The 21,633-nt window shown below is 39.2% G+C and overlaps 1 protein-coding gene across 18 annotated transcripts in view; it reads right to left on the bottom strand.

Moving 5' to 3' along the window:
• Window positions 1-21,633, bottom strand: part of SIPA1L1 (signal induced proliferation associated 1 like 1) — a 412,099-nt gene that overhangs the window by 138,118 nt on the left and 252,348 nt on the right. For 14 of the 18 annotated variants that reach the window (XM_049898754.1, XM_049898759.1, XM_049898758.1 and 11 more), the window contains one exon: window positions 17,971-19,770. The exons of 2 other annotated variants lie outside the window; for them this stretch is intronic. In XM_049898754.1, the coding sequence (XP_049754711.1) occupies window positions 17,971-19,468 (1,498 nt within the window). In that variant the 5' untranslated portion in view covers window positions 19,469-19,770. Of the gene's footprint in view, window positions 1-17,970; window positions 19,771-20,411; window positions 20,934-20,965; window positions 21,607-21,633 lie in introns of those variants that run through there. 2 more of the 18 variants (XM_049898765.1, XM_049898764.1) reach the window with 2 other exon arrangements.

Below are 21,633 nucleotides of genomic sequence, written 5' to 3'. Positions count from 1 at the left end.
GTGAACAGTTCAAAGCCCCAAATATTAGATCAGGTACAGTCAAATCACCTGGTTGCAAGCACACATGCAAAAGGCAAGAAAAACTGCCCTCTCTAAGAGGTTAAGCCTGATATTTTAATTGTAAAGGGGGAAAAGAAAATATAATCACAAGAGTTACAGGGTTTCAACCAGCTTATACTGGGTTTCATAACTTCTGTAGACTTTGTATTAATATTTCAATTACGTATTTCATTCTGTTGTACACAGGGTCGCTATGAGTTGGAACTAACTCAATGGTACCCAACAACAACAGCAACAAATTTCTTTAGAGATACCAACATAGTCTGGACCATGCATAATTATGAATAAATAACTTATAAAGTTATAAAAATTATAGTCATGTCTTAAAATATTTCTTTAGGATTATTATTAATCTAAAAAATTAAATAGAATAGATAAACACAAATGAAATAAATACAAGGCAAATAAAACTTGAGCACTCTCTTATACCTAACAAAATTAGTAACATTCCTAAAATGAAAACGGCCCTTGGTAGAGCTGAAATATATTCACACACTGCTGGCGGCACTGTGAATTGGTACCAACCGTTTTAGAAAGCAATATGGCAATATATGTTAAAGTCACAAAAATGTTCACATTCTAATCTTAGAGCTACTCTGACTATTGCAGAAGGAAAAATGAAAGCTCTTCCATTTTCCTCAGAAAAGGCAACAAAAGTTACTTTAGAAACAGGCACTAAAGAAAGATGCTACTAAGGAGCCCTCGTGGCACAATGGTTAGGCGCTCAGCTGCTAACCAGAAGCCTGGCAGTTTGAATCCACTCTGTGGCTTCTCGGGAGAAGACCTGGAGATCTGTTACCATAAAGATTACAGACTAGGAAACCCTATGGGGCGGAGTTCTGTTCTGTCATGTGAGTTGAAATTGACTCAATTGCACCCAACAATAACAAAGATACTACTAACCAGACAGACTTAGACCTCATTACATGTCAGCAGGCCAACGAATGTTACAACTTAACTTTACCAGCTTGAATTAAAATTATTTCACCACTTTTAACATTTTAAAGGAGCTCTGGTGGCACAGCAGTTAAGCATACTTGACTGCTAACTGAAAGGTTGACGGTTCGAACCCAACAGGGGCTCTACGGGAGAAAGACAAGGCAGTCTGCTTCCTGAAAGATTACAGCCTTGGAAACCATGTAGAGTAGTTCTACTCTGTCCTGTAGGGTTGCTAGGAGTTGGAATTGACTCGACGGCAACGAGCTTCATTTTTTTATTGGGTTCAAATTGTCTACTTGTAAACACCTTAATACCATTAATAACTTCATTAGAAAGAGAAAATTGGACTACAGTTAGAGAATTTTTAAAAAGGAAACAGTTTGCTTTTAAAATGAAACCGATTTTCCAAAGTGGAGATAATAAAAGGTCAACTGTTTAAAGAATGGTACTCTCTCTGGGAAGTACACCACTCAGAGATTCTTAATCTCTGGTCCCGAAAGGACTCATCCTAACTATAGGGTGGAGGTTCCGTGAGAACTAAATAGCCTAAGACTGCATCATAATCAAAAGCAGGTCAGAATAATGGATGGGGACATTTGCACAGGTCTGGTCACATGTCGGAATCCTGTTCCAAAGCACTCCTCTATCCTCCTAATTATTGCTGTATAAGAGTCATCGCCCACATTTACAAAGTGCATAGTATTGTGAGGTTCCAGCTCTTCTTCCATAGGTAATTCTTAAAAAGGGAGGTGGTTTATGTGCTGAGATTGCATGAAGTTTTGGGCTGAGCAGTCTGTATTATACCCCTAACTTGCAGCGGCAAGTAGAATTTACTATGAAGTTATGTTGACATTGATAAACTACATTAAAATGGTTAAGTAAACAAATACAAAGAAAACTCTATTAGAAACAAAGGGAAGTTAAGAGTAGCAGAATCATAATGGACTATAATCAATCTACAACAAATGGCCACTAATTATACTTTCAAAAAATTCAACCTTATTTGGTGATCAAAGAGATGAAATATTCCTTTTGGTTCATAATAAATACTCAAGTATAAAACAGTGAATATTCAAAATACTCAAAAGAGTATCAAGCTATGCACTTTTAAACATAAAAAAAATTTTCTGCTCTAAGCTTTTTTAAGAGCAATTTGACAATAAAAATCAAAGTTTCTGTGAAGTTCTCACGATTTCATTTATAGGGCTCTATCTTACAGAAATAATTGGATTTGTGTGGGGGGAGGGGAACACACATATTACTATACCACAAATTTTTAAATGCTTTTACAATTCTATTTCAACATACTCATGTTTCCTTTGCATTTTTATTTTGTGCACTTAAAAATATTATTCTAAGGAGAATCCACAGGCTTCATCAAAATGCCAGAGGGATCCAGAGTGCAAAAAAGTTAAGAATATCTGATGTAAGCATTATTTATAATATTGAGAAATGGGAAAAACCTGAATTTCCAATAGCTGGAAAACTTAAATGATGGCAATTATGGAATCATTAAAAAATATAAAAATGTAATTATCCTTATTTTATTTAAAAAATGAGTATGTATATTTTTTAATAGGACAGAAATAAAATCACTATTAATCTTACCAGATTTTTAAAATTTTTTATATAGTTCTAAGTTTTCTATGATGAACATACACAACTTTTATAATTAGAAAATTTTTAAAGTATAAAAACGTATTTACTTACAAATGGTCAACGATTATAAAGAAAATGCAAAAACCCTGCATATTAATGCAGCTCTTTACTTTCATGTTAGTCAATACCAACTAAAATGCCAGTTCAGAAAAAAAACCGTATTTAATATCCAAATGCAAGCGATCACAATGAAAAACCTGTCTTTAACTCAATTTCCCACCACCCGTCTATCAGTTTGTCATACTATGGTAGCTTATATGTTGCTATGATGCTGGAAGTTCTGCCACTAGCATTTCAAATCCAGAAGGGTCACGCACGATGGACAGGTTTCAGCAGGGCTTTCAGACTAAGAGACTACAAAAGAAGGCCTGGCAATCTACTGCCAAAAATTAGCCGACGAAAACCCGATGGTTCACAATAGAATGTTGTCTTGATTTGCTTGATTCGGGCAAGTCTTCAGGAGAGATCAACGGCTAGAGGAGGACATTATGTTTGGTGAAGCAGAGGGCCAGCAAGGACAAGGGAGATCCCTGGTGAGATTGGTACAAGAGCCACAACAATGGACTCAAACATGCTTGAGGCTGGCACAAGACCAGGCAACGTTTCATTCTACCATACATAAGGTTATGAGTCTTAGTTGACTTGATGTCGGCTAACAACTCAGTTTATATTTAAAATACCCTTCGTACCCCCTTTCCAGGGATATCACAGAAGGATGTCTTCCTACATAAAATGCTTTTGAAGGATTTGGAGGGAAGTCTCTCAGAGGTAACTGAAAATTCAGATAAGGCAGAAGTCACTGCTGTCCACAAGGTCAGGGACCATGCAATGTGTCCCAAACGCCCAGCATATCTGTTGACTAACTGCCCATATGAATCACAGAGGCTGTTTCTGCTAATGTTTCTCCTTCCCTTGACTTAAATAAAATTGGAACATGTCTTCTCTCGCTGCCTTGCAGCTTCAGATGAATGGACTCCTATACAGAGGAAGGTTCCATGAGCAGGATGGGAAAAACACTGATACAATGAAAAAGTATTTTTTGAGCACCAAATTTCAGTGCTCAGGATAGGTGCTCACCGGTATCTGGAGTTAAATGAGAAATGATTTGGGGATATAGTTGGCAGGCTTTATTATATGTCATCAACTTGTATTGAAATAACAGATCTAAAGGGTTCTTATTTCCTTGAGACTGTAAAACAAAGCAGAGACATTCTTTGGAATATGGCAGTAAGCATGACAGTTGCTTTGATGTATCCTTAATACAAGAAATTGGGCACACATTCCCATTAGTTTTACATGTGGATGGCTCACGTTAGCTACTGCTATTAGCTGTACTCAAGGTTTATTCATTTATTTTTCAATCCTTTCAGACTTATAGAAAAGTTACAAAAGCAGTACAGGCAATTTCCCTATATATCTCTCCCCCAACCTCCCAATGCTAACACCCTGCATAACTACTGTGGTGCAATGGATCACTTTTAGATGGCCTTTCTTGCCATGGTCTCGCAACTCCCACCAAATGACTGAGACTATGCAAATGAGGTGCTTATGCCCACCAAGGGGACTGGATAGCTTGCTAATAATACAAACAAGACGCATGACACCCTTGTGGGAATGGGAAGTGAAAATAAGATGTATGGAGTCCTAATGAGGGGATTAGTCAGTTTTGTCATCCTGCTGGGCTTAAAATCAGCCATCCCAGAGGTGGAAAGGTGGGACCTCACTATCACCAAGAAAGGACAGCTAAGAACAGAGTGCTTCCTATGGACCCAGGATCCCTGTGATGAGAGCCTCCTAGACACAGGAGACAGAGACAGCTTAACACTGGAGATGGTGAGAGACAGTGAGAAGCTGCGGCAGAGAAACAGTGGCAGCAGAGGCAGCAGAACCAGGAGACCAACACAATGAAAAAGCTGAGTGGCTTGCTGTCAGAGTGGACTGCCTCTGGGCACCTGGCAGAGCTAGCTTTGCCGATCGACTGACCTAGAGAGCTTAGCGCCTTCAGGCCAAGGCATCCTGGCAGAGTGGGGTGCCTCTGGGCACTTACTGGTGGAGCTAAAGAGCTTGCAATACTTGCCTGAGCAGGGCAGAGGCCAGGCCCAGGGGTTGAGGGGCCAAGGAGCAAAGAGGGGCCTGCCTGGAGACGCGGATGAGAAAAGGCTGTCCTGATGGAACAACTATACCCTGAGTCATTTCTGAGCCTTCCTGAACTGTAACCTTTACTTCCCTAACAAATCCCCTAATCGTTTGAGTATGGTCTGTGAGTTGTGTGTGGCCGTAACAATGAATTATCAAATCCAGAAGTGAAAATGGGAATGCCGTGGGAGGGACAGCTGGTGTCAGAATTGGTAAAGAGGTTGGAGAGAGAAAGCATGTCTGACCTCTGCTTCACAAGCATCACCCTTAGGCTGGTCATACAGATAAGGATTCTCCTCCCCCTGCCCTGTGAAGTCAGACAAGGAGGTCTGACGCCTCCACCACATCATATTTACAACTACACACAGTACAATTATCAGAACCAGGAAATTAACACTGGTACAAGAGCATTAACTTTTCATGGTCCAATTATATTCTGCTTTTAATTTTTTGCTGATACCATGTGTTTTCATTAATGGAAGCTAGCTATTTAACCCTTAGGGACTTGAAGGAAACACCTATGGAAGATAAAAGGCGGGAAAGCAAGATCGGGCAGGGAGAGCCTCAGGCCAGAATGAAAATGTGACAAAGTCTCAGCCAATGCAATGGGGAAATCCAGAGAAAAGAACGAGCATTAGAAGTCCTTTTATCCCCAGAAAGAGATGGCTCTCCTTGAAAACTCTAGCAGATCAGAATGCACCATAGCCAGAGACTGTCAGCTTAACCTACTCCTTCCAGCCGAGCCCTGTGGAAGGGAGGTGGAGTGCCGCACCTCCACGGCGGCCTCATATGTATGACTGCCTAGCATGGGTACTGCAGTGGTAAACCAGACAGACCGCATGCATCAAGTTTACATCCTGGTGGAGCGAAACAGACAATAAATGAATCAGATAAAAACATGCTGTTTTTGCGTGCCGTGGAGTCAGTTTCAACTCGTGCTGTTGTCACGGGCCGTCAACTTGGGTTAAGGCTCATCGCGACCCTATATTCAACAGAACAAAACACTGCCTGGTCCTGTGCCATCCTCACAATCATTGGTTTATCTGAGCCCACTGTTGCAGCCACTGTGTCAATCCACCTCCGTGAGGGTCCTCCTCTCTTTAGAGGACCCTCTACTTTATCAAGCACGATGTCCTCCTTCAGGGACTACATGTCCAAGGTACATGAGATGAGGTCTTGCCATCCTTGCTTCTAAGGAGCATTCTGGTTGTTCTTTTTCCAAGATAGAGTTGTTTGTTCCACTGGCAGTTCACCATACACTCATACTCTTCGCCAAAACTATAATTGAAAAATGTCAATTCTTCCTCAAGTCTTCCTTATTCAGTGTCCAGCTTTCACATGCACATGAGGCAGTTGAAAATACCGTGACTTGAGTCAGGTGTACCTTAGTCCTTAAACTGGTATCTCTGCTTTTTAACACATTAAAGAGGTCTTTTGCAGCAGATTTGCCCAATGCAATACAATTGATTTCCTGACTGCTGCTTCTATGGGCACTGATTGTGGATTCAAGGAAAATGAAATTCTTGACTACTTCAATCTTTTCTCTGTTTATCATGAGGTTGCTTACTGGTCCAGCTGTGAGGATTTTTGTTTTCTATATGTTGAGGCCCACTGATCCATGCTGAAACCTGTAGTCTTTGACCTTCATTGCTAAGTGCTTCAAGTCCTCTTCACTTTCAGCAAGCAAGGTTGTGTCATCGGTATATTGCAAGTTAATGATTCGTCCTTCAATCCTGATGCGGTGTACTTCTTTATTTAATCCAGCTTCTCTGATTATTTGCTCAGCATACAGATTGAATAAATTTGGTGAAAGGATACAACCCTGAAGCACACCTTTCCTAAACCACATAATATCCCCTTGTTCTGTTTGAACAACTGCCTCTTGGTCTACGTACGGGTTCTGCAGAACACAATTAAGTGTTCTGGAATTTCCATTCTTTGAAATGTTATCCATTTAGTTGTTATGATCTACACAGTTAAATGCCTTTACATGGTCAATTAAACACAGGTAAACATTTCTGGTATTCTCTGCTTTCAACCAGGCTCCATCTAACATCAGCAGTGATATCCCTCATTCCACGCCCTCTTCTGAATCCGGCTTGAATTCCTGGCAGTTCCCTGTCGATGTACTTGCTGCAACCACTTTTGAATGACTTTCAACATAATTTTACTTAGGTGCAATATTAATGATATTGATTGATAATTTCCACATTCTGTTGGATCACCTTTGGAATGGGCACAAATATGGATCTCTTCCAGTCGGTTAGCCAGGTACCTAGCTTCCATATTTCTTGGCATAGACAAGTGAGCACTTCCAGGGTTGCATCCATTTACTGAAACATCTCAACTGGTATTCCATCAATTCCTGTAGTTTTGTTTTTCATCAACACCTTCAGTGCAGCTTGGACTTCTTCCTTCAATACTATCAGTTCTTGATCATATGCTATCTTCTGAAATGGTTGAACATCTACTCACAGTGGACTCATAATGGTTCCAGTTCATAGCAACTGCCCCACAGGGTTTCTTCAGCTGTAACCTCTGCGGGGGCAGATCACCAAATGCCCCCAAATCTATTCTCGCATGAAGCAGCTTGTGGGTTTGAAGAGGTGACCTTTTGGTTAGTAGCCAAAGTCAATACATACGCTTATTATAAAAATTAGTAATACAAGTAACAGAGGGGAACCCCTCCCTTAATTCCAATAACTCGACTGGTATTTTTCTGTATCTTTTCCTAAACACACACACACAATTTATTAATCCATTTACTAATAAGAGTGTCCTTCATATTTTTATAGTTTCAAAAATAAAAATAGTTATCTGTATATTCAATTACTTACTCATTTACTTATTCATAATATTATTAAGCATCTACCCTGTGCCAGTTACAGCGCCTTGATGAGACGGTGGAAAACAAAAGCAGGCATATCTCTGCCTTCATGGTGTTTACAGTATACAATCAGTGTAATTAAGACAAACGAGAAATTACTGAACCTTTCTTTCTGATTAAAAAAATTATTTTATCATCTGCAATTCTGTCTGGAACCCTATTTAGATGGCTGCTGAACTCCTAGGTTTATTATCCTTTTTTTTTTTTTTACTTTCATAATTTCAACTCCTTTGTATTTTTGTTCTGTATTCATCCATTTTTCTTTAGGATAAAGGGCTGATGTATACCCTTGCTCGTTTCATTCCTCAGTCCATCCACTGAATTTTATTTCAGCAGCCATTTTTTTAATCCTCAGGAACTCATTTTTCTTGTTTTTATTTTTCATAATAGCATCTCCTCATTGATATTATTTAAAAATTTTTTAAAGTTCTTTTCCTTGAATGATCTGTATCTACTTCTCAGTTGCATTTCCTGTTTTTCTCTCTCTCTCCCTTCCATGCTATTGGTTTTAGCTATCCAGTGACTTTTGTTTTCAGATTTAGGAATAAAGGTAGAGATGGATTAATGTGGTGTCCTTCCTCAGCTGGCCTCCCTTACAGTAGAGGGTGAGGGCCAACTCTGGAAAAGGAGTGCAAGCTCTCAGCAGCGAGGTATCCCTACAGAGTGGAGGTGCAGGACAGAAACCCACAGAGTTGCCAGAGTTGGGAGGGCTGTATCGTATTCCACTCCTAGATGGAGCTGCCCATTCTTCCCCACCCAGGGCTTGCACTGGAACTGATGTTTCTCTCTGCCTCTAGTATTAACCACCTGACACACTCCCGCTTGTCCTTTAGGCTTCTGAGGCCTCTGTAACTTTGTCCTTGCCAAGGGTGCAGATGCACTATCCCCTGCTCTGAGTCACCCAGAGCCCTTGTTTCTGCACACGGCTTTCTGCAATCCACTGGTCATAACCAGTCTGATTCAAGGCAAGGATCACAGATTAGGCAGGCTCAGGAAATGTTTCCCAAATGAATGATGCAAAGTATACGATTTACGGAGTTGAGGGTCCAGTGTATCTATCATTTACCGAATCAAGTAGAGGCAGGGAAGGCCCGCTGTGTATATGGCTTCGTGTTACACTCCAGATACCAGATGATACGCTCCATTTCCTTTTCCTCTCTTTTCAGGAAATGAGACCAAAAACAAGTCTGTGTGTGGTTGTGGTGGTTTTGTGGAAATTAACCAAGACCACCAATTGATCCCCATAGGCCCAAACTCTATTACCGAGACTTGCTTTTTACTACCGTAAACTTAGTGGACACACTGATAGAAATTTGTTAACTGAGGGGGGGGGGCGTGGGGGTAGGAGATAACTTTACAGTGGAGAAACCTGGCAGACAGCACCTTAACCAGGTGAGCAAGGTCAGTATCATGAACCCTGTGAAATGACGCCTAAGGAGGGCACATCATTTCTGCGGTTCTCTTGTCAAAACTGCACAACGTCAGTACAAGCATGTGAAACTACCAGACAAACTGAAACTGAGTGATAAATACTTTTCAACAGTGTCAAGGTCATGGAAGATAAAGAAGGACTGAGGAACTGTTACAGGCTGCAGGGGACTAAGGAGGAAATAACAACTAAATGCAATGTGGGATCCTTAATAGGATTTTAGGACAAAAAAAGATACGGTGGTGAAAACTGCTGAAATTTGAATACGATCTTTAGTTAAATCACCTTACAGGCTATGGAATGTGCAAAATGTCTATGCCTTAGTCTTCATCATGAAACAGGGATAAAAACAGCGCCTACTTCCTCATAGGGTTGTTGTGAGGTTAAAATGAATAAGCATGTGTAAAGAATAGTGCCTGGCACATAGGAAGTGCTATATAAGCACATTTACAGAAGGAGGGCAGTTAACGATGAAGACCTTGTTTAGGGAGAAAAAGGATGGACTCAAAATTTTTGTTCACAGGTTTGAGATGCCAACTAGATGGGGCATCCAGATGAAGGCAGATAACAGCTGGTAGGAAACGTAACTAGAACTGAGGAGTTGGCCTGGGAGTAAGGGGTCCATCACTTGGATGTAAATGTATACTTAGTATCTTTCCTAAAAGAACTTTCCAAGGTCAGGAATTATAAAGGATATATAAATAATGCTAATGAAAGAGAAATTTTTTTTTTTTTTGAAAGAGAAATAGGAAAATTAAAGATGAAAATGGAAGCAAATATGCTAATAATAAAAGTTATATAGTTGAGCATCAAATTTGGTTCTGGGAGCCAAGATAAAAGAGGACATACATTTTAAAGTATACATATATTTATAAAATATATATTAATATATGTAAAATGTATATAGATATATTTTGACATATATAGAAGCACATAGAAATTCAGAAAGGCTGGCATTTGGAAGCTACCAGCAAACAATTCCTGGCATCAAATTCTAAAATAAACTTCTCAAATGGAACTTTCTAAAGAGATTGCTGAATGACATAACGGACAATGTTTTTAGCACGAGTTTTACTGCAAAAGCAAACTCCGTTTTATATGATTGGATTTTTTTACAACCTTGAATAAAAATGTTTCTGCTAATATGGCCTTTTGACAATGTATGTGGATTATAAAATAAAGCATATCAAGAAGCCACTGAGGCACATGTCCTCTTAACCAACTTCCACAAACGTCTGAACTGAGATGGCTCAGGAAATGTGAAAGCCTGGATCCTTACAGATCCTAATCTCTGTGATGTTAATGGTGCCCTGGTGGCACAGTGGTTAAGTGTTTGGCTACTAACCAAAAGGTTAGCAGTTCGAATCTACCAGTCGCTCCTTAGAAATCTGGGGCATTTCTACTCTGTCCTATAGGGTTGCTATGAGTCCAAACCGACTTGACGGCAACGGGCATGATGTTAATAAGGCAGGATTAGAGGCAGTTATGCTAATGAGGTAGGGCTCAATCTATAAAAGTAGGTTGTGGTTGAGTCAATCTCCTCTGAAATGTAAGAGAGAGAAGCAAAGAGGAGAGGGACCTCATTACCACCAAGCAAGAATATCCAGGAGCAAAATGTACCCTTTGGACTCAGGGTCCTTGGGCTAAGAAGCTCCTAAACCAGGGGAAAATTGATGACAAAGACCTTCTCCCAGAGTCAACAGACAGAGAAAGCTTTCTCCTGGACCTGGCACCCTGAATTCAGACTTCCAGCCTTCTAAACAGTGAGAGAATAAATTCGTTTGTGAAAGCCATCCACTTGTGGCACTTCTGTATATAGCAGCACTAGAAAACTAAGACAGCTACTTAGCTGATTCTAATGCACGACCGTTTTCCAAGATGCTCTACTATAAGCATCATGGTACTTCCTCTACCTTCTAATTTGTGTCAGAAAATACAACGAATGTAGGAATTATGAAGAAAGATAATAAGCCAGACTGCCTGGCTATATTACTAAGGCTATGGGGCTCTAACAAATTGCCAAGCCTTTGTCTTCAACATAAAATAGGGATAAAAATAGTAGTACATACCTCATAGGGTTGTTGTTAAGTTGAAATGAATAAATATTTATAAAGCACTTAGAACAGTGCCTGGCATATACTGAGTAATATATAAACGTTAACTTGTACCAACATCATCATCACCATCATCATCAACAAGACTACTACTATATTACAACACATAAACTGTAATTTATGAGAATTATAGAATTGTGGACTTTAAGACTAACATGCTCTAGTCCAAAAAAAAGTAAGTTATTCAAGGTCAGAAGCTTATTCTGATTCTTGGTCTTACTATCCTGATGTAAACCAAAATTGTTGTTGTTATTGTGTGCTGTCAAGTGTATTCCAACTCATAGACAGAGGAGAACTGCCCCATAGGGTTTCCTAGGCTGTAATCTCTATGGGAGCAGATCGCCAGATCTTTTTCTCTTGGCGAGGAGCTGCGGGGTTCCAACTGCTGACCTTTCTGTTAGCAGCCTAGTGCTTAACTATTAGAATATTTTATAACACATGTTAAGTATAATTTTTCTGTTTATTGCCATGAAAAGTTATGGATCCCATCCTTGGCTCAGAACATTTTCTAAAGAAAATAAAACACTATGTACATCATTTTGATTTACAGTACCTAGTCTAGAAAAGAATTATGATGTTGGTGAAGAATACTGAATATACCATGGACTGTCAGAAGAACAAACAAATCTGTCTTGGAAGAAGTACAGCCAGAATGCTCCTTAGAAGTGAGGATGGCAAGGCTTCATCTCACGTACTTTGGACATGTTATCAGGATGGACCACTCACTGGAGAAGGACATCATGCTTGGTAAAGTAGAAGGTCGCCAAAAAAAAAAAGAGGAAGACCCTCAACAAGATGGATTGATACAATGGCTGCAACGAGTTCAAACACAGCAATGATTGTGAGGATGGTGTAGGACCAGGCAGAGTTTTGTTCATTGTACACAGGGTCACTATGAGTCGGAATCAACTCAACAGTATCTAATAACAAGTCTAGAAAAAAATACAACTATAAGGATTGCCCAGGAGAAAAATACGAAATAACTTCAACCCATTATTTTATTGGGGAAAAAACCCTCAATATTCATTTCTACATACCTAATCCGCTTAGCTTCCTAATTAAAGGCAAAGGAAAGAAAATAATCTTTCATATATATACATTTTTACTTCTCTCTATATATACACACATTATATTTAATTCCAGTAGAGGGACACATAATTACAGAACCACCTTTGAATAATTAATACTCAGTTTATATAATCTCAATTTAAAAAGGCAAGGAGAATGAGACAAATTATTACACGTGCATAAAATCTTTCACTATTAATTTTGGCAGAAATTAACTGTTAAGTTTAAGAGACATGCAGAGCATAACATTTCAGTAATGCAGAATAAAGACTTGTTGACTCAGGAATTCATCACTTACCTGCAATATACAACTGTCCACATCAAAAACTAAACACAGAATAATTATCCTTAAAGAACTATGAATTGTAAGGCATCCTATAGTACTTTCCTCAAGTCTAATATTGCTATCTTTACAGAATAAAAAAAAAAAGATAAAAAGAAATAGAACACATCAATAAAATAAGCACAGATTTTTAGAAATATACTCAGAATGGTGTTCCCTGACTTTCTATACGTACCATAAAATAATCCACTAAAATTTATAAAATCTACTAAATGATGCTCATTTAATAATCCAAAACTTGAAGAACTGCTCTTCGTAACAAAATTGGGAAATCAGTGCGATAAAGCAGTCATTTCAAGTACAAATGAATTTCAAGTTTGTACATTCTTAAGAAATGGTGCTAAAAGATGGCTGATTACAAGAGAGTAAGAAGAGATAAGGAAAGAAAATGTGACATTACAATACACCAAGCCAAACCCGTTGTCATCGAGTTGATTCTGACTCATAGTGATCCTACTGGACAACAGAGTAGAACTGACCCATAGGGTTTCCAAGGAGCAGCTGGTGGATTTGAATTGCTCACCCTTTTGGTTAGTAGCTGACCTTTTGGTTAGGAGCTGAGCTCTTAACCACTGTGCCACCAAGGCTCTGACATTACAGTAGCAACTAAAATCCAACATGTTGTATCGTCAAAATAAGTGTGTAGCCTAGCATATTGCTGAACCTGATTTGTGTGTATGTTGGGGTGGGGAGGGGTGGAGGTATAGGAAAATGAGAAAGGTGGACAGGAATTGTCAGAACAATCAAATTGGGTGACTTACAAAAGTTTTCAGAAGAATAATTAAGTACACAAGCATTATTTTTTTCCCCTTTTTTCAGAAATGGGAAACTATTCTTTAATGAGCTCCACACCAGAAAAAGACAGCTTCCCCCGGTCACTCAGCAGTAGGTGGAGGCCCTTCCCTATCACAGCATCTTCAAGAACTTGACTTTGAGAGTGATACCCCACCTAACATACAGATAAGCGTACCAACACTGTTGATCAGTGGAGCAACAACTGCCACTGCTGAGGCAACCCCCGGACTCTTCTGGCTTCCATTAATACATCCCTCTGAATAGGGCTCAGGGAGGACACGCCTCATAGGCAGTACACTCAGTACAAAACTGGAAAGCCCTGTATGACCACAGAAAATAAGACGAGTAATGGCTAGGGGAAAGGCCCCTCCTTAACAAGCCATATTGGCTATAGGCAGCATCATAATTATTCTATAACTTAGTATTTTCCACTTACCAGTTACCTTGGTACTTTCATCATGGTGACTACCTAAACAAAAACTAAATGTAAAATATATTCACACTCAAAGGGAGGTGACCTTATTAGCTTTAATGCCGCCCTACTGCCTAGTCTCTACTCTCTAAGAAGGTGTGACTGGATCACCTGAACTTCTATACAGTAACGAGTTCACCCAGGGGTTCTCTAAGCATTAAGTGAGCAGGTCTACATGAAGCACTAAGTAACAGCACAATAAATGTCAGCTGTATTACTACTGTTATTTAATTCTGGTGAGTCTCAATATAAAATCACACACTAACAAAATGGCGGAGAGAAGCGGGCAGGAGAAAGAACTTGAAAGAGGAGGATTAATGGTGTTCTGCTTGTTTTCATAAGTGCAAACAATGGGGTTAATCTATTGCTCCAGCATCTTTCCACCAATGAACTTAGTCTAACCGGCAGGGTCAAATGTCTGCTAAAGAGTCAACCTGCATAACAATGATGTTTATAAAAACAATGTAATATCAAAAAGTGAGTTTGACTTCATTAGCTGAATAACGATGAAATTTTACATACAGTGTTGGCTGTATGGTGAACTTTGGTAAACAGAATTCTTTTCCAATGACGGAGTCACCATGAAGTCAGGAATGCATTAAACGACAGAAAGAAAAATAGCTGGTGAGGAAGAGGCTGAGTTGACAGCCAGGTCAGTGGTGTTATGCCCTGTTACTAGAGGAATTACATGTGACACTGATGTGTTCCTTCAACAAGATGGCTTGCTTTAAGGTTCTGGTTAGGAAAATGAGCTAGTGCATTCATAAGAGTGAAGCAAAATTGTATTTAAAAAAAATTGTGTTAAAAAACATAATTATTTAATTATATTTTGCACTTTTTTTTTTAAAGTATAGATACAAAAAATATTTTAACATAGTTATACTTTCAATGGCTTAATTTATGCTTCATGTGGTGTTAGCCACAGTCATAACCTGTAGACTATAATTATAATAAATGACCTACCTCATTTGAAAATTCTACATTATTTGGCCCAAAATAAGCTATTATAGGATGTGCACTCTGTAACCAGCTTTCACTGATCAACTCTCTGGATTATCTACTGTTCTCCATTCCCTCCGAAAACCCTGCTGATGAATGTCCAAAGCACACCGGATGGTCTGGGCTAGCAGGCAATCTCTCATGCCACACAAACTTTCTGCTTCCACCAGCTGGAGTATATGCTGACGAAGAGTCAACTGTGTCATCCCAAACCTGTTTATGCCAGTTGACTTGTTATTGTAATTATAAATTTTCATTAAATATTATGAAAGCTGATGAAGTATGAGACAAAAGATATGGTGTTTCTACAAAAATTAAGTTGAAGACATTGAAAAGAATAAAGTCATGTCACCAAAAAAAAAAAAAAAGCTATTAGATTAGATGTGGGTAAAACAACTTAAAATGAGAAAAAAAAATACATGAAACCTAAGAATCTATACTCACACTGCTTTATTAATGTCTATGTTTTTGCTCGTGTTTATACTATTAATACCATGTAGAATTCAAAATGGTGGAAACACTGTTGAAGCCTCACTAGAGTTTGGTAAACATATTCTTATATGTTTTAGTGCAAATGAAATCTCCAGAATATTTTTTTAATGATTCCTTGAATTAAATAATATATTCAATTCACTAGTTCCAATCATGTTCAGTAAAAGGATTTGTTTCATGCTTCAAATTAGGTACTACTTGGGATTATAATTAGTGGCTTTTAAATTTATGCGGGTTCATGATCTAGGCAGAATTACTCTGCAACATATGTGTTCAAATTTTTATTGCATACTTTCAAAAGATAAACAAATTTCTACCATATTTAAACATTAAAATGTACCTCTTCCCTTTAGTCTAATAGAGTAGAAAGCACTGAACAGGGGTTAAGAGCAAGGACTCTGGTCAGACAGACCAAAGGTGGAATCCTGGTTACCCATTTACTAGATCCGTAACAGCATACCACTTAACTACTTAAGTCCAGTTTTCTGATCTTAAAAATGAGAATAATAGTATCTACTTCAGTGGGCACTGAAAAGTTGATATGACAAAGCACGCTATGTCTAACGCTTAGCACAGTCCTTGGTACCTAATACGCGCTCAAAAATATTTATTATTAATATGAGTATATTGCCTAAATAGGAAAAAAAGTGCCCTCCATTACATAAATAAGGTTATAACTAATACGTTCTCTCCTATGTTTGATTCAATGTCAATGTCAGTTTTTAGCAAGACAGCCTCAACCTACAGACAGCTCAGAAATACATGTAGAAATTTCCCCAGGTACAGTAAACCAGTGGTTCTCTGCTAGGGGATAATTTTACCACCTAGAAGGCATCTGGCAATGTCTAGAGACATTTTTGGATGAAAAAACTGGGGGAGGGAGAGCTATTGGCATCTAATGGGTATATGCCAGGGATGCTGCTAAACATCCTATAATGCACAGAATAACCCTCCCAATAAAGAAAAGGCGAAGAGTGCCAAGGTTGAGAAACCCTACACCCTGAAGGGCAGTGTGAGAAGAAATGATTTCTAAAATCTGAACTCCAGAAAATTATTCTGAGAAAATAAACATTTTTTTTATCCTAGGACCCATACCATCAATATTTAGGAATGAGACATGGGTATTTATGAACAAGACAAGATTCTTTTGATCATTAAATTCTCATGATGGGGTTCATCATTTAATAATATAAATTTTACCCTAAGCAAACGATATTATAAAGTTACAATGAGTACTAGAGAGGAAACTAAATTTCATGCAGAATATATCTAAAACCAAAACCAAAATCAAGCCCACCGCCATCGAGTTGATTCTGACTTATACGGACCCTACAGAACAGAGCAGAACTGCCCCCTAAGGTTTCCAAGGCTGTATGTCATCTTCATGGAAGCAGACTGACACATCTTTCTCCTGCGGAGCAGCTGGGGGGTTCAAACGCCAACCTTTCAGTTAGCAGCTAAACCCTTTAACCACTGTGCCACCAGGGCTCCTCTAATGAGTACTAGACATGCAACTACATTTCATTCAGAATGCATCTAAATAAAAGCCAAAATCTGAAAACAGTAGGTGGGAAATTAAAACATTGCTTGAGTAGTTTGCGGATAGGGAGCCTCTCACCACAGGTGTATCTTTACCTGGCCGCAGAGATGACTAAGCTGGCTAATGGGACAGCAGGTATATGTCCTTCTCAGCCATTATCCTGTTTTCTAACTTGAGTATCTGTATGACCGAAACTTATTTCCTCAATAAATAATGCTCCTCAAAAACACTATTAGAAAGTGCTTAAGACTACATTTATGCTATTTTTCAAATAAATCAAAAGGGCTTTTCTTACGAGTATGAGATAAAACTGTATATAAAGTATAATCTGAATAATATATGTATGTATTTTCCCCACCAAAAAAAAAAAAAAGACTAGAAAGAAAGTCATCAACATGTTAACAGAGGTTCTCTCTTCAGCGCCTTTTTTACTCAACACCAGAAGACCTAGATTTGATTTCTGGCTCTGAAACTCACTGTCTGTGACTTTAGTCAAATGATGAAATTAATTTTCAAAAAAATTTCTTGAAATGGATAGGAATGTATTATAATTCCCATTTACTGATGAAAACTTTTGGGGCAAAAAAGAAATTGTCCTGTACTAACTGTAAAAGTGCTAAATAAACGAAACACAGTATTTCATTGTTTTTGCAATCCTTAAAAATAAAAAGCTATACTTAAAATATTTTCAACTTTATACTTTCAAATGACTAGAGACATTTATCCACAAAGATGATATAGTAAGTCTCCTACACAGCACAGACGATAATTTCAACCACTAAATCAAAGTTTTTTTAAAAATTCAATAGTAAATTTTTAATACATAGACATGTTTATACCTGAAAGGGGGAACTAATCCCCAAAACGCAAAAAGAAATTGCAGCAAAGAGCTATTTAACTATTTTAGCATCGAGAAAGATACAGAATTCATGCAAGTCTTTTGTCACATTGCTAAAAAATCTTTATAATATACAGTACTCCACTTTTTCCAGAAAGTACAGCAAAATACAACTTAAAAGTAAAAGCTCTCCACTCACCCTTTTGATAGAAAAATTTCCTATAATAGTATGCACCAAGATCCACGTGTTCCACAATGTATCTTTTCACTCTATCTAGATGCAACACCAAGTTTTCCTTGGGCACTTCAAGAACTGCAACTCCGGCGTTTGTGCAATGGGAGCTAAGGGTAGACTCAAAGGAGGCACTTTCACATCCACTAAAAGAACCAGAATTTGACTTCGACAGGCTGATTTTCCTTTCACCTTCTCCCCCGATCTCATTCCGAAAATATGGACAGCTCATTACAAGTTCGTTGCTTTTATCATCTCCCTGGTCCATACCGAGGCTTCCTTTGGGATTCAGGTCCTCCGTGCTGCCCATGGGAGAGCTAAAACTGGCTGAATGGGACAAAGGTCCTGAGACCAAGGATGCCACGGCAGCGGCCGAAGCTCCTGTGGTGGTGTTTCTCCTCTTAATAACATTGTGCCTATTCATAATCGCCTCATTCAAGTCAAATAATATACTCTGGACATCGTAGTGGGCAAAGCACTTAGGGCACGTCCAAGGCCTGACAGAATCTTCTGATCGGTTATCTTCAAGATCCGATGATTTCCCAAGTTCTTCACCTTTGGCATTGCGTAGTTTACGAAAAATAGATGAGTCTCCAGTTTCAGACTTGGAACGTCGCTTGAGTGGTTTTTCCCTCTCCTTAAACAGCCTGAGGTTCTCCCTTTGTGAAATGGGACCATCTATAACATCCAAGGAGAAACCAGACCCCTTGCCCCCACCGGCGATAAGAAAGTCACTGAGCTTGGTTGGGGTTGGACCTCGGTCAGATTTGTCATCTTTGTAGCCCTTTAACAAGTCAAAAAAGCCTTCTCCAGACGTTCCCTGCTTATCAATTGAAGATGTGCTACCATATTCCCTGTGCAGTGATGGTCCAGTTTTATATGTGGGTGAGATACATTCATCAAAGCTATCCACATCAAGTTCACTTATGGTGATGTCGCTGTTGCTCCGCTGCCGTATTCTGCGAAGAGCTTTCCTAGGGGAGCTGGGATAGGCTTCAGGCATGAGAAATCTGGAGTCCATGTTCTCCGACGGTCTTGTCTTGTTTTTCAGCGTGTTCTGTATGCTTTTTAACATAGCTGAGTCATTGGAATTGAGGCTAACAGAACTTCCCTGACTCACAGGACTGCTTTTGGAGGACATGCTCTCAAGGCAACTTGAGGTTTCTATTTCCTGGCTTGAACGGCTAGATTCTTTCACGTTGTCCTTTCTTGGGGGCCAATCTGCAATTCTTGCCCTAACCCCCATCTTTGGGACTCCAGGGGTTGAGGTTATATGGTGAGGGCCTTCACTTCGAGGGGGCCCCACAGGAGCCATGACTGAGGATCCTAAACTGCCATTCTGGGACCTGAAGCGTCGCATGTAGAAGTCATCAGAGTGCACTTTGGGAGTGCCATCTGTTCCCACAACGGAGGCCCTTTCGGTGGCAACAGGCCTTTCTGTCTGCGACCGTTTCAAGCTGGTCATGATGTAAAAGTAATTAGGCTTAAATTCCTACAGAAAGGACCATCTTATCCCTGTTTTAAATGTGCACTTCCCTTTTGAAGAACAGCTTCCAGAAGATATAAGAGTTGCATGGGATCTTAATCCTTTTCATTTAAAAGGTTAAACGATGCTCTACTTTCAAACCACTGAAAATCCAGATCTTCAAAATATTATAATCCACAACAGTTCCTCTGCTTCACTTAAACAGATGGCTTTGTTTCAGAAAAAACTGAATGGAACTTGCATTACTGGGACTCTGCGATTGCCATAATCCCATGCTTTCTCTAAAAGAGAGAAGGAGACCATGTGAATTAGCATTTGATAAATACATTTAAAAATAAATCTGATATTGCCAAAAACAGATGTGTGAATATAAGACTCAATAATGGATTGTGGTTAATAGTTCCACAATCCACATTTAGGAAAGCAGGTATGAAAGAAAGGAAGAAAGTAACAGCATATAATAATATCCATCGCTTAAAATGTAAAAAAAAAAAAAGACTATTAAGACTTCAGCTTAATTGAACTACTTCATAAAACTCAGGCGAAGGGGGAGGCATTCTGTCTAGGACATCCCGGCTCCTACCCCACGTAAAGGCTTGCTCCAACGACCTCTAATAACGTTGAACGTCATTAATCACTGTGCTGACCAGAAGTTCAAGACAGAACCAACAGAGTGAAATAGAGCAAAACAGTCAGTTTTCTGGACAAAACTCCAAATTAAAAACTGATCTTACTGAATATGTTACAACACTGACTTTTTTAACTTCTCCCATATTCAAAATCAATACTTGCCTGATATTTCCTTACCAAGGCTCAACATAGTTGGCAAGAGCAAATACAGCAGAGAGAAAATAAAAGGGCTCTCCCAGAGTCATCGCATCCATTAACCCTCTTCCACATTTTCCTCCACTTTACTACTTACCCAGACGAGGAAGATTTCAGAACGAATCCGGCATTCACCAGCACCTTTTTCAAGCTCTCCTTAGTTTCATCTACTCTTAAAGCTCGAAATATTTTACTAATTAACAAAATGCCTGCATTTCCTTTCACATGGAAACCTACCCCACCCATCAGTGCTCATTTATGAAGACAGCGGGAACAAAATGCTGCTTTCCATAGACATCTCCCTCCTCCTCAACAGATTACCGAGAACTGTTAACATCCTTCCAGGTGACGAGCCAAGAAAACGAACTTCCTCATAAGCACGTCAGTCAGTGGCAAAAAAGCACAAATCCTGAGTATAAAATCCTGCATCACTGCGTACATGCTGGAAATAAAAACACAGGATCCTTTTTCTAAGACTCCACAAATTACACGAGATGTGGCCTTTAAATGCTTGCCAAATCCATGTTTGGAAAGATGCTGCTGAACCGGCGCAGCGCTGACAGGGCAGCATTGTCTACAAATCACCGCTCTGACACCCCGAGGACACCCCGCACTCTCTGCTCTCTCTACTCAACAGTAACAAGCACTTACTTCCACAATAATTAAGCATCTCGATAGTCGGCTTCCTGCCTCCGAGGCAGCCGCTTTAATTTCTCTTGCAGTACATAGCATCATGTTAGAAGACTAGCTGCTATTTATAAGCTGGAACATTTAGGGGTGTTGCAAAAATGCAAGCTGCCCGCAGAATGCAAGGCCCGGCAGAGCTCCGGCTGGGCTCCCAGGGCTGCTCTCTGCAGCCTTTCAGATAAGCAGCAATTGTTTTCAGAGCTACCTAATTAAACCTGACTTTTGAGCTTCCTAGATACTTTTATTGTCAAGTTGCTACCATTCCTTTATATTTCAGAACTTTACACGCTCCTCTTTCAACTGTAAACCTTCAAGCGCAATAATATGGTAACTGTTGCTTCCAAGGGCAGCAAAGAGCAGCACATGTGGCCACAGCTGAGGTTCAAAATGTGTTCCCCACAAAATGGAAAGAAAACCAGCCAACTGAATGAAAAATGCAAAGTAAACACCAGTACATTTCCCGAAAAAAAAAAATCCTTTGACAGTCCAAACCAGAATTTATGAGCTATTTTACATCTATACACACACACACACACACACACACAAGCTGAGTATTTCAAATGAAATATCTTTCAAAGAGAGAATACTTTACACTAGCATAAATAATAATTCTAAGCATAAATAATAATTCT

This window comes from Elephas maximus, chromosome 10 (assembly GCF_024166365.1).
Source record: "Elephas maximus indicus isolate mEleMax1 chromosome 10, mEleMax1 primary haplotype, whole genome shotgun sequence".
NCBI classification, from domain to species: Eukaryota; Metazoa; Chordata; class Mammalia; order Proboscidea; family Elephantidae; genus Elephas; species Elephas maximus.
Note: the sequence above shows the minus strand (reverse complement) of the source record. Positions and strands in the feature narration are given on the sequence as shown.